Source organism: Medicago truncatula, chromosome 4 (assembly GCF_003473485.1).
Source record: "Medicago truncatula cultivar Jemalong A17 chromosome 4, MtrunA17r5.0-ANR, whole genome shotgun sequence".
NCBI lineage: Eukaryota > Viridiplantae > Streptophyta > Magnoliopsida > Fabales > Fabaceae > Medicago > Medicago truncatula.
Window position 1 is genome coordinate 64,137,036 of NC_053045.1, and position 14,146 is coordinate 64,151,181.

Sequence of the window (14,146 nt, forward strand, 5' to 3'; positions counted from 1 at the left end):
ATATGCAGGGGACAAAATTCGAACCCCGGACACCCCACTTATTCGCATTGAAAATGGTGAATTCTAACCACTAGGCTACCTGACAAAAATATAAAAAAATAAAAAAATTGATCAAGGAAAATGTGAAGGATAATAATGTAAGACAATAAAATAAACAGATTTGTCACGTAAGTGTAGCTCAATTGGTAACTACCAAGGATAATTTGTGTAGGGGCCGGGGTTCGAACCCCGGATTCCCCACTTCTCCATACTAGGCTACTTGACCGAAAAAAAAATATAAACAAATTCTACCATGTACTACCTCCATCCCTAAATATAAGACTCATTTATTATTTTCAACTACATTAATTATTTCTTTATATACACGTATCTATTTATTATACATAGGGTGTGTTTGTTTCAAGTTATAATTGTTGATTCCCGGGAATAAAATGATTGGAATGTATATGTCTCTGTTTGTTACAAGTTTACTAAATTTTATTCCCGGGTATAAAATGTTCCTGGGAATAGAAAAAATTTCCCATGAAAAAGGGTGGGAATAAAGTTCCCATGGAGATGGGAATAAATTCATAAATAGTTTACCTATTATAATCCCTATTTTTATGGTTCCTAGGAATATTATAAAGTTAACCAAACATATTTTTTCTAAATTCCTTGGAATAAAATTCCCATCTTTATATTCCAAGGAATGTTATTCCTAGGAATAAATTTGGTAAACTTGAAACAAACACACCCTTAGTGTTTTTCCGTTGTATATGCTAGTAAACTAATTTCATTTTTACGCAGTTTATGATTGTGCAATATTTATTATACCCTGCTCTATGAGAAACTATCATGTTGCTATCTGCATCTAATACATTTATAATTGAACAATAAAAGTACATCATTTAACATACTAACGTAGTCGTTGCTTGTTCTATGACTTAATACTCCCTCCGTCCCAAATTGTATGTCACTTTAGAAAAAATATTTGTCTCAAATTGTATGTCACTTTAGAATACCAATGAAACATTAATGTTACTTTTCCTATTATATCCTTAACTATTTATTACTCTTTCTTTTTTCAATTCTTTCATTTATCTTTCTCATATCATTTATTAATGATAATTTTGTAAAATAAATCATAATATCTCTTTCCCACACAATATTAATTACACTTCTTAATATGTGTGAAATGCCCAAAACGTCATACAATTTGGGACGGAGGGAGTATATATTGTTGCATGTATGCATGTATCATGTTTCTATACGCAATTTATGATTGTGCAATATTTATTATATCCCATCTACCCAACAAGTCTCTGCGCTGCGGCTACTAATCACTATTGTGCAATATTTTTCTTCAATCAACAATAAATAGCACATGGAAAACATAAACTAACTTCCCCCTCTTAAGGATAAAATTGTAAAACCAATAGTGATTACAAACAACTTTAATACTCACTCTCTTAAGGAGTACAAATATCAACTTTCTTAATTCCGGTGATTTTAGCAAAATGATCTTATATATAGGGACGAAGGTAGTAATTTAAGTTTTTTTATTTTTGATCTTTTATTTTTTCCGTAGACATTAGTCAAGAAAAATGACTTAATTATTGATTTTTTTTTTTATGATTTATTTCAGACTTGTTTTGGACATTAAAATATGAATTTTTACCTAAAATCATAAATTTTCGACAGTAGATAGATTAATTAGGAATTTTTTAAGTATAAAAAATTCAAAAAACAAAAGAATGAAAATCCAAATTTATAAATCAAATTTTGAGGTGATAGAGACATCTATAAAATTTTGTTTTGCATAAGCATACATGTCAAATTTAGTTCCCAAATTTTATAGGCATGATTAACACGTCATAAATAACAGCCTTCTCCCTGAAATTTTAAAGTTTTTTTTTTTGGTACAAAAAATTTAAAGTTTTTAATCGAGTGAAGAATTAATTATAACAGCCTTCATTAAAATAAATATTAAATAATTCCTTCGACTTACAATAATTTTTGTATGTGATAATTTCACGCAGATTAAAAAAAGATGATAAATGAAAGATAAAAGAATGATTTTTTTAGTGATTAACCCTTGTCTACATTATAATTACAGTTATTACAAAGTGAAAATAATAACTTGTAAGCCCCGCTCAAAAATAATAACTTGTAAGTAGTCTATATTATATCAACAATTTTTCTAGAAATAAAAGTGACAACCTAATATTTTTTTCAATTGTAAAAAAATAGAAAAATGCTAACAAGTGTTTAAGGGTATTGTTTAAGCATATAAAAATAGCAACTTTTGCATTAAAAATTGTAGGGTTGTGACTTTAACATGTGTTTGATATGTATTTTTAAGACATGATTTTTTTTTGTGGATTTCTTAAACAATGCCCTTAAAACATTCACATTGGTGAGGTCTTCACCATTTAAGACCTGGTACCTAATAAGTGTCAATGTGGAATATTTTTTTAGGGTCTTCTATGACCTAGGATCTCACTTAAGAACTCAATGTTTAAGTGGACCCCGCGCATTACATTTTCTTAAAATAATCATTGTCATTGTACTATTGTTTTTCAATTGCAATTAAATATTATAAAATAGATAATAGTGTTTTAAATAAATAGTTATTGGTGAGACTCATATAGACTTTTTGTTGCAGGGTCTCTATTAGAGTGGTTGCATACCTATTATGTACTATTATTAAAAAATTACAAAAAAGTGATATGTTCATGTGAAACTCGTTTAAGACCTCCAAATTAAGAGTCTCGTAGGGCACTTGTTAGAAAGAAAGAAAAAAAAAATGGACAAACCATTTGCGGCCAATGAATAGCTTGCAGTTCCTGCCGAATTGATTATTAAAGATGATAATGAAGTAGAAATTGGGCTCTCTATGTGGTGACTTTTATACAGAGAGGGTGGAAGAAACGGAGACTTTTTGATGTACACAATCCACGATTTGAGCATACGACCTATACTCAATTTTCCTTTCAATAGAATTGAAATTGAAAATGAAAATCACAAATTTGATGAATCATGTGATTGACTTTAATTAATTAATTAATAATGCTAAACTGAAGTTAGGTGTCACATGAGACCTCATTATCTCTCCATATTTCTTCACCAAGTAAAACCATTGTTAAAATATTAATGACATATATAAACTTTATAAAGCACAATTAATGTGGCACATCAACGCGTTGGTATGTTAGTAGTGCATACCACGTTTTATCATCAAATCTTTACCTTAAATACGTGCATGACATTCTCACAATGCATCATCAATCATATACCAATTACACAACCAAACATTGCTAGCTAAAGAAACAACATGAAGTTCCACTACCTATCATTGTTCCTTCTTGTGATCATCTTAGAGCTAAGCACCAATGTCTATGGTCTCATGCCTAAAAGATCATTGAAGCCCTTATTACCACCTCCTGAAGCCTTGCTTTCCATTGGTCACTATCATTCAACATGTCCAGATGCTGAAGGCATTATCTCACAAAAAGTTTTTGCTTGGGTTAAGAAGGACCCCACCTTGGCACCATCCATCATCCGCTTGCATTTTCATGACTGTGCCGTTAGAGTAATTTAATTAATCACATAACTCAATCTCTCTTTAAAGTTTACATTTATTTTTGGTCTGCACAATTATATCATATTATTTTTGACATCTATATCATGTACAATATTAATCTTAGTCTCTCAAAATAAAGACTAAAATCGATATTAGAGAGTGACTAATTTTTCTTATTGATTTAAAATGCAGGGATGTGATGGATCAATTTTACTTAACCATGTGGGAAGTGAGAGAACTGCTTTTGCGAGTAAAACCTTGAGAGGGTTCCAATTGATTGATGAAATCAAAGCTGAACTAGAGAGAAGGTGTCCAAGAACAGTGTCATGTGCTGACATTCTCACTGCTGCTACAAGAGATGCAACCATTTTAGCAGGAGGACCATTTTGGGAAGTTCCATTCGGCCGAAAAGACGGCAAGATTTCAATAGCCAAAGAAGCCAATTTGGTTCCACAAGGACATGAAAATATCACAGGTTTGATTGGATTTTTTCAAGAAAGAGGACTTGACATGCTTGATTTGGTTACTCTCTCAGGTTCACACACAATTGGGAGAAGCACTTGTTATTCTGTTATGAATAGGATTTACAATTTCAATGGAACTGGTAAACCTGACCCATCACTTAACATCTATTACTTGAAGATGTTAAGGAAAAGATGTAAAAAGGATTTGGATTTGGTTCACCTTGATGTTATAACACCAAGGACTTTTGACACAACCTATTACACAAACCTTAAGAGGAAGGCTGGATTGTTGTCAACAGATCAATTGTTGTTTTCAGATAAAAGAACATCTCCTTTTGTGGATTTATTTGCAACACAACCTTTTGTTTTTACAAGTCAGTTTGCTGTGTCAATGGTGAAGCTTGGGAATGTTCAAGTTTTGACCAGGCCTAATGAAGGTGAGATCAGAGTGAATTGCAATTATGTCAATCGTGTTTAATTGATTTGTTTTATTTCATGTGTTGTTTATTTCATTGTTACAATGTTGTACTTGAGTTTTGTAAAGTTACATTTGTTGTATACCTTTAAGAGGTGCAGGATTGAATACTTATAATAATAATAATAATTGAGGATCATTTTGTATCAAATATCATTAACATAAAGGGAAGAGACCTAACTTCTGATTTAATAGGGTGGTAGTATAAATATACAAGGTGATATTCTTTTATACATTATATTTTTTTTGTTATTAAACTTGTTTATCTATGTTAATCTTAATTTAATAGTTTTTTGAAAATTAAAAGCTATACTATACCACTTCGTGATCTATTCGAGGAAAATTTAGTCGCGGCATATAGCTGCATCCGCAACCACAATTTAACTCGATCGAAAAAAACATTGGAATATGAAATTAGGTTTTTAACAATCTCACTAGTATCAAATATCAATGGAAATATAACTATCAACTCCACCATTGTTAGAAGCAATCTATGAATCTACATCTTAGTGATTCGATCACACAAGACTTCAACAGGTTCTCTATTTTGAGATCTGAAAGCTGATAAGATAGCTTGTAAAGCCATGTCTTCAGGAAAGACTTCACAAACCGTAGCGGATATGTCAGGCTCGACCAGTGGTGAATTCTTGTGACGTATTTTGTTATGCTTGGAAGCTTTCTGAGCAAGCTTCAACATCATGTCTGTTATAAGAGTGTTCATCATATCCAGGGCTTCACCAGAGATAGCAATGTCAGGATGAACCTTCTTAAGAACTTAGTAGATGTATTTGTTAAACTTTAACATCTTCGATCGCTTCTTGATTTTGATTCTCTTCTCTTTATCGGTGGTATCTACTTCCATCGAATTCTTATGTGACATAAAGAGTTGAATGAGTATTTATAGGATATTTATAGGGTTTTTTATTTGGAGAAAACGTTGAATGGGCTGGTATTGTTTTGGGCTGAAAATGATTTCGGCTGGTGGAACAAAAGAGTTGAAAAATACTCTTTAGGCCACCTCAATTGCTCATACACTCCTCAAAAATCCTAAACTGTCCCTCTTTGAACTTAAGAACCGATACCGTTGAGTCTTAATTCGTAACATCCGATTTCTCAAGTTCAGAAGTTACGATCAGATCTACTTTTACAGATATATTTATCGAGACTTGCTATTTAGTGCGAAGAAATACAGTGCGGACTGGCCACGAAACATGGGCTTAACGGTGACAAATTGTTATTAACATTTTAAAAGTAAATAAAAATCAAGCAGATCAAAAGCAAGTATATGATCCAATGGTTATAATTTGTTCGTTGAATTTCCCACAACACAAGTCGCACTATTAAGCTTTTTCCATATTTATCAGGCACCAAACATGTACTACAAACCATCACATACACGATCAATCTTCCATTTTCATCATCCACACCAAAATTCAATTATTTTTTTTCTAGAAAAAAAAGTGTCTCAAATAATCATTAAATGATTGCTAAAAGATTTCTACGTTCACATGACAACAAAGAACAAATAAAACATCTTTAAACCATTTACATGGTTGATTCTCATTTTTTCCAGTTGAACTACTATTTTCAAGGGTAAGGGTCAAGTCTCGGACCAGGATCATGTCCTAACTCCCGATCCATTCAGCAACTTGATTACTTAATTTTCATTCCATTTGTTGACGTTTCTAAATTATAGTTTAGTTTTTTTATTTTATTTTGATATTTGTAGTTATGGTTGAACACCCTCTTGATCCAAATTCATACAACGTTGATGCTTCCGTTGAATTGAAACTAAGCATTATTGAGTCTTTTACTGATGTGAAACCAAACATTGTTGATTCTTCCATTGATGTGGAACCAAATGATGTTGAGGTTTCCATTGATTTGAAGTCAAATGTTGATTTTAAGGAGATCATTGTTAAGCCCGATGGTTCTAAATTTGTTGATAATGAAGTTGATATATATAGAGAAATACTTTTTAAAGAGATGATTTGATTAATAAGGCTCATCATCAAGCATCAACGGCCATATTTACTTTAATTATTGACAAATCAAATCATGGTGATGGACGAAGACCACCGAGTTTGTGAAATGGGTGGTCTGTACCAAGGAAACAAGAAGAACGTGAAGCAAGACGCATGGTCAAGGAACTGTGAATGCTCATTTAGGTTATGTGGTTATTTGTTGAAATCAAATGAATGATCGGTGAGTATTGTTAATGGAGTGCACAACCATTTGATGAAGTCAAAGTTAGAAGGTCGCCGTCTTACTCTTAGATTAAATGAGTAATTGGAGTTTGTTATTGACATGATATGGAATATGGTCCAACCAAAGAATATCTTAATGATCTTGTTCCCATTAGCACTATAGAAAAATTTCTTGCTTGCATTTATGTCTTCACTGACATGGCTCTTGGTGGCTTAATTCTTAGCAATGCAGCAGATTACATCATCGAAAAACAGTAAATATTTCTTGTTGAATCCATATGCAAAGTTGAAAATTTTGGTCTAGAAGAGGTTGCTAAACTAAGAAAAGCAAATACAATTTTGTGCTCGCAACATCCACTTTTTTTGTGCTCATGATTGCAGATTTTGGTTGTAAATCTTTAGATTTTGTGGGTGCACTCAACCTATTAAAATTTTTGGCTTTTTAAGATCGTTTGGATCGATTCCTTAAAATAAAAAAATAAAAAAAAAATCGTTTGAATTGATGACTTGAATTTTAATATTATGATGACATATAGGTTGGTTGAAATAAATTTAATAACTAACGAGTAAGAATTACACACAGAATCATCTATGAGATTTTACTATCTCTCCTTGCTTCTCTCTCTAGCTCTCCCGTAAAAAATAAAGTAAAATAAATATAAGAGTCTTTATTGAGATTTTATGAAAGAGTGTGTTATGATATTTTTTTTCAATTATTTCTTAAAATTCATAAAATCTTTTGAAATCCATAAAATCATTTCAAATCCTTTAAAATCTTATCAATTAAATCCATTGAAATCTTTAATAGTCTTTTAAAATCATCAAAGTCATCAAAATCATCTAAAGTCTTTTAAAATCCTCAAGACTTTTTTAAACAAAAATTGTCCTTTAAAATCCTAATCCAATACACCCTCCTAAATTAATTTTCTTTCAAATTCAAACGATCACTTCCTTTAGATTAAATTAAGTTTTCTTCCTAATGCCATTCATTATGACTCAAATTAAGTTTTATGCCAGGCTCTTGAAAAACATACACTTCCTCTGAATAACAATGAACATCATGTTTCTATATTTTAGAATTTGTAAATACTACAAAAATATAAAGTTAAAGATCTAATTAATTGAAAAACTTTGGAACTAGTTTGGTGTTTACCCTACTTATATAACTATATATAATTTTCTAAAATCAATTATTTTATTCAAACTTTGTTATAATCACAAAAAGTATTTCTAACAAGAGAACACCTAGCAAAATCTACCTAAACTTTTTGCGCAATATTAAACTACATTTGTCTCAATTGTACATTCACAAAATTGAAGTGTTTTGGTACTTTTGCATTCAAAATTGATTAATTAATGATCGTTTTTAAGAATAAAAAACTATTTATTGACTTTTACATTTTAATAATGATCATCTCATAAGAAAAAAAAATCATTGTTTATACTATTATACTAAGTATTAAATATTTATTATTATGAATAATAAAAATTAAAGAAAATAAATTTAATTTCATTTAATTTTGCAGACACAATTTGATAAATGATATTTAATGAATATTTTTTTTTAAATGATATATAACATGTTATACTTAAGGAAAAAAAAAACCATTTAACTATATATTCAAAGTTTAATAAGTCCATCAAACTGTTCAACCGATCGAGTCATATAACTTCCAATAAATATTTTAGTGAAAATGTAAGCAATTTAAGGGGTTTATTGAGGAAACTAGTTTATATGTACAAAAAGAGACCGTGGCCCAAAGACCACGACCGAAGTCAGCGTCACGCCAATATATATATATATATATATATATATATATATATATATATATATATATGAGACAGAATCCGTTGACACCAGGTGTCAACGGATTCGTTGACACCAAATCTTAAACGTTCATTTCTTTTAATCTAAAGGTCAATAATCATTTATCAAAATCTTAATGTGGGCATTTAATATTTCATATCTCCTTTCCTAAAAATCCTCTTGTTTTCTAAATGATCCTAAGCATACACCTAATGCTTCTCCTGTCTTCATTCTTTCGTTATTATGCTATCTATGGTTTTCATTTATCTCCTTCACCACTAGGTACACTTGCTGAGATGTTTCATCAATCTAATTTGATGCTTTTAGAAATTAAAAGTCCTCTTTCAATTAGTGATAGAGTTGAATTGAAAAATATATTGAAATACATATGTTTAACCTAATATCCTTTTACAAATCAAATTTTTTATCTCTACCATCGTTCCTTAGAAATTCCGAAACAATTTACTTTTTGTTTTATTTTGAGGGGAAAACAATTTGTTCTTTCTCCCAAATATAATAATATATAAGATATAAGTTGCACTCCAATAACTAACGAAAGAAACAAAAAGCTTGTGAATGAATGGAAATCGACAATCAAAATTTGAATCCTACAATTGTTTTCTCGAGAATCTCAACAAGATGGGAATTAAAGAAATAAAACGCAGAACTTCATAGCCTTCGTTGAGTTTTCTCGAGCGTCAGGTATATGCTTAGGTTTTTAGGAAATAAGAGGATTTTTAGGAAAGGAGATATGAAATACTGAATGTCCACATTAAGATTTTGATAAATGATTATTGACCTTTAGATTAAATTAAATGAACGTTTAAGATTTGGTGTCAACGAATCCGTTGACACCTGGTGTCGATGGATCCTATATATATATATATATATATATATATATATATATTTTAAAACTAGCCTTTGTATTATTTTTCCTTGACTGCTCCATCGATAGCAACCCTAACCCTAAATATTTAACATGAACAAACCACTCAACTTTATCTGCCTCTTTCTTCTCTTCTCATCTCTCACTGTAAGAATCTCTTTTTTTTCATTGATTTCAATTTTTTCTATTGTTGTTTCATGCTCATCATTATTATATCTGAAATGTGTTTTCATCCATGCAGGTAATTTCCGTCGGAGATGTGGTCACCGGAGACAAAAACCCATTCACACCAAAAGCATTTGTGACTCGGTATTGGGATAAAGAGATCACCAACGGAAGCAGCGACCTTTGCGAAGCTAGCTTCAGGCAACATGCTATCCACACGCTTGCCGGAATTTTGCTCGGCCGCCAACCTCCTCTGCCTCCCGGAAGTAGCCCAGAGTCTTGAAAAGCACGAAGGTGATGAAAATTTCAAGGCTTACAGCGATAAGAATTTCACCAACTACGGAACGAGTCTACCCGGTGGACACGACTCGTTCAAAAACTACTCGGACGGAGACTACTCTGACGGAGAGGTGAATGATTTCTGTCGCTACAGCCGAAACTCTGCCGGCCATAAAGAAACTTTCACCAACTACACGCCACAAACGCCAACGTCGCTGATCAAAGCTTTCACACTTACGGCGCTGGAGCCACCGGCGGCAGGGACGAGTTCAAGCAATGCACAACTGAAGCCAACGTTCCAAACGAAGTTTTCACTTCTTACTCCGATAACGCCAACGGTAGAACTCAATCCTTCAACTCTTACACCGAAAACGGTAACGGCGGTGACCAATCTTTCACTTCCTATGGTAAAAACGGTAATGGCCACACTGAAGAATTCACAAACTACGGAACAAGCTCCAACACTGTTGGATCGGATTTTTCAAACTATGCCGAAACCTCAAACTCCGGTAACGACAGTTTCAAAGGTTACAGCGTAGATATGAATAACCCGACCAATACTTTCAGTAACTATGCTAACGGAGGTAACGGTGCAATTCAAACGTTTTCAACTTACCGTGAAGATGCCAACGTTGGTGCTGATTCTTTTACTAGCTATGCAAAAACCGCAAATGCCGCGAAAATTGGTTTTGATAACTATGGAAAATCCTTCAATGGAGGAACTGATACATTCACAAGCTATGCTAAAACATCAAGTGGTGAAACAAAGGTTGATTTTAAGGGTTATGGTGTTGACAACACTTTCAAAGAGTATTCTAAAGAAGGTGTTTCTTTTGCAAAGTACACAAACGCGAGTTTGAGTTTAAATGCTTCTATGGAAATGAAAAAGAGCACGGTGAGTGGTAGTTTGGTCAAAACATCGGTTGAACCGGGTAAGTTTTTTCGGGAAAACATGTTGAAAGAAGTGGTAGTAATGCCTATACGTATGGCTTTGAATAAGGAAAAAGAAGGAGTAAATAGTCAATTACCCCCCTGAAATTGTAACTTTCGTCAAAAACTCCCCTGAATTTTGCAAAATGTCAAAAACCCCCCTGAAATTGTCAAGCGTCTGTCAATTACCCCCCTCCGTTAATTTCCTCCATCCAACATGCTGATGTGGCCGTTAACTGCCACGTGGCACTGACACATGGTCAAAAAAGTCATGCCACGTCATAGGGGGGTAATTGACTATATTTTTTTTTTTTTTGAAAAAAATCTGATTTTTTTTTTTAATCTGATTTTTTTTTCTTTTCATAATTAACATTTGTGCCACCCACTGAACATGCAAATACCCCCCTGAAATTAAACATTTATGTGCAAATACCACCCTCAAATTTAAAATTTATGTAGCAAATATCCTCTCAAATTTATAACTTATATGCAAACATCCTCTCCAAATGTAAAACTTATATGCAAATTACACCTTGAATCATAAAACTTTAATGGTTAAGGAAAACTTATTTTTAATCTATAATTTACTATATCTCTAATAACAATAAAAAAGGAAAAAAATCACATCTTTAAAATAACATGGAAACAGAGATGCATATGCATCAAAATGTTGTGTTTTGAGAGCAAATAATTGCAAATCCTACGGAAAAAAAAAAATTAACAAGGATTTGACCAAGACATATATATATAATATATGAAGGTAAATTTGGTAGTTATGGCAAAGTGTAATTACAGCGGGAAGTTAAATTTTCTCCAACAGCAAAAGTGTAATGGCAATAATCTGTCATCATTTCGAGCAACACCCTTAGGCCTTAACAGATAGAGAACTAGTGGTGTGTTCCGTGGGAACCCCTGAAGGAGCATAGCTAGAAATATTCCCAAGCTCTTGGCCAAAAAACAATTCTACGTGAGCCTACACACAACCATCCATTCATGCACCAATAACCTCTCCCCCTTTGTTTTATTTTAAAGATGTGATTTTTTTTCTTTTTTATTGTTATTAGAGATATAGTATATTATAGATTAAGAATAAGTTTTACTTAACCATTAAAGTTTTATGATTCAAGGTGTAATTTGCATATAAGTTTTACATTTGGAGAGGATGTTTGCATATAAGTTATAAATTTGAGGGGATATTTGCTACATAAATTTTAAATTTGAGGGTGGTATTTGCACATAAATGTTTAATTTCAGGGGGGTATTTGCACATAAATGTTTAATTTCAGGGGGGTATTTGCATGTTCAGTGGGTGACACAAATGTTAATTATGAAAAGAAAGTTACAATTTCAGGGGGTAATTGACTATTTACTCGAAAAAGAAGAGAAAACTTATCTTAGTCTTTTTATCCAGGAAATCCAATGTCTCAAGTCAGATTTTGACAAGTGTACTTTTAGATTTACCCCTAGAAGTGGTAATAAGGCTGCTGATAGTTTGGCCCAATTAGCCCATACAGACCCTGATATGGTCTGGATAGAGGAGGTGCCACCAGCAAGTTATTATTTTCATGATCTTATAAGCTAATAATATTTAGTTTTGATTTCAAAAAAAAAAAAAAAAATGCCTATGCCTGATATCAGAGATAAATTACCTAAAAGGTCGTTTTTACCCCAGAGTATTCTTGCGAAATTACCTTTTTCTACTTCAAAGATTGATGAGATGAAGGGGTGGGTTATTTAATGCTTCGGATAATGATTCAATGGAAAAGATGATGAGAGATTCATTGGGTGAATGTGAGAGAGTTCCTGCTAGAGGTGAGACAAAAAAATGTGTGGGGTCTATTGAGGATATGATCGACTTTGCAGCTTCGGTTTTGGGTCGAAATGTTGTGGTTCGGACTACTGAGAATGTAAATGGGTCGAAGAAGGATCTTATGGTGGGTCATGTTAGTGGGATTAATAATGGTGGAAAAATGACCCGAACTGTTTCGTGTCATCAGAGCTTGTTTCAGTATTTGCTTTATTATTGTCACTCGGTTCCTAAGGTTAGGGTTTATCAAGCAGAGCTACTTGACCCGAAAATTAAGGATAAAATTAATCAAGGTGTTGCTGTTTGTCATTTGGATACATCAGATTGGAGTCCTACTCATGGTGCTTTTGTGTCTCTTGGGTCGGGTCCGGGACAAATTGAGGTATGTCACTGGATTTTTGAGAATGATATGTCATGGGCAGTTGCTGATTAAGAAGATTGTGAAGAATGAGAAAAAGATGAATGGTTCAATAGGTAGAAATCAACCGGTTGTTTTTCTCTACTAAGAAATTCAACAGTTTTGAATTTTAAGTTTAAGTAATTTAATGTTTTATCTTTCAATTTTTAGTTTGATAGAATAGTTAATGTATGGTATTACATTTTGAATTTGGAAGAAGGTATCTTATTATATTTATACATTCATTTGGAGACCTGATTACTCTATGTTCATTTTATTTTGTTGATGTTTCTAAATTATAATATGGTTTTTATTTTATTTTGATATTTTTAGTTATGGTTGAACACACTTTTGATCCAAATTTAAACAATGTCGATGTTTTCATTGATGTGGAATGTTGAGTCTTTCATTGATGTGAAGCCAATTGATGTTTAAGTTTTCGTTGGTTTAAAATCTAGATTTTAAAGAAAACATTGTTAATTCCGATGTTTCTAAACTTGTTGATAATGAAGTTGATATGACGAAATACTTTTTTAAAATGTGAAATGTAAACATTTAGAGATGACATTTTGATTAATTGGACTCGTCTCCAAGCCCTTTAATTATAGACAAATTTAATCATGGTAGGAGAAGAAGACCATCATAGTTAGTCTTGGGTTGTTAAATAGGATGTGTGTACCATGGAATTTAGAACAAAGTGAAGCAAGAAGACATGTGATCAAAGAAATGTGAATGTTCGTTTATGTTTGAGGTTATTTGTTGAAATCAAATGAATGACCAATGAGTATTGTTAATATAGTTCACAATCAAAGTTAGAAGCTCACATTCTTATTTGAGTACTTGTTGGGTTGAGAGATATCATAACTAATTACTATTATTTACATTTGCCATTAAAAAAAATATAAAATTAATTAGAACAATGACCATACGGCCAATGGAGAATTATAATATACTCAAATATTCTATATCCAATCAACAATCTAATTTGCATACCAAGTAAATGTAATTTTTAATATACTCAAAATAAGGTAGTAGTACTGAATGTTACAAATTGATAATCAAATACAAAGTAATTTTTCACGTTTCCTAAATCTATGAGCATCTAAAATTCAACCTGGATTTCCTTTTAAATTAATCTCAGCTTACATGTTTAAGGAAAAGAAATCT

General features: G+C 32.0%; 1 protein-coding gene and 1 pseudogene across 1 annotated transcript; both read left to right on the forward strand.

The window, feature by feature from the left end:
- Window positions 1-3,244: 3,244 nt before the first annotated feature.
- Window positions 3,245-4,693, forward strand: LOC11439576 (peroxidase 7). The gene is made up of 2 exons (XM_003610537.4): window positions 3,245-3,571; window positions 3,755-4,693. Exons 1-2 carry the CDS (start codon window positions 3,314-3,316, stop codon window positions 4,502-4,504), a joined length of 1,008 nt encoding a protein of 335 aa, XP_003610585.1. The 5' UTR covers window positions 3,245-3,313; the 3' UTR covers window positions 4,505-4,693.
- Window positions 4,694-9,636: 4,943 nt separating this feature from the next.
- LOC11437900 (polygalacturonase 1 beta-like protein 1) lies at window positions 9,637-13,240 on the forward strand (annotated as a pseudogene).
- Window positions 13,241-14,146: the final 906 nt, after the last annotated feature.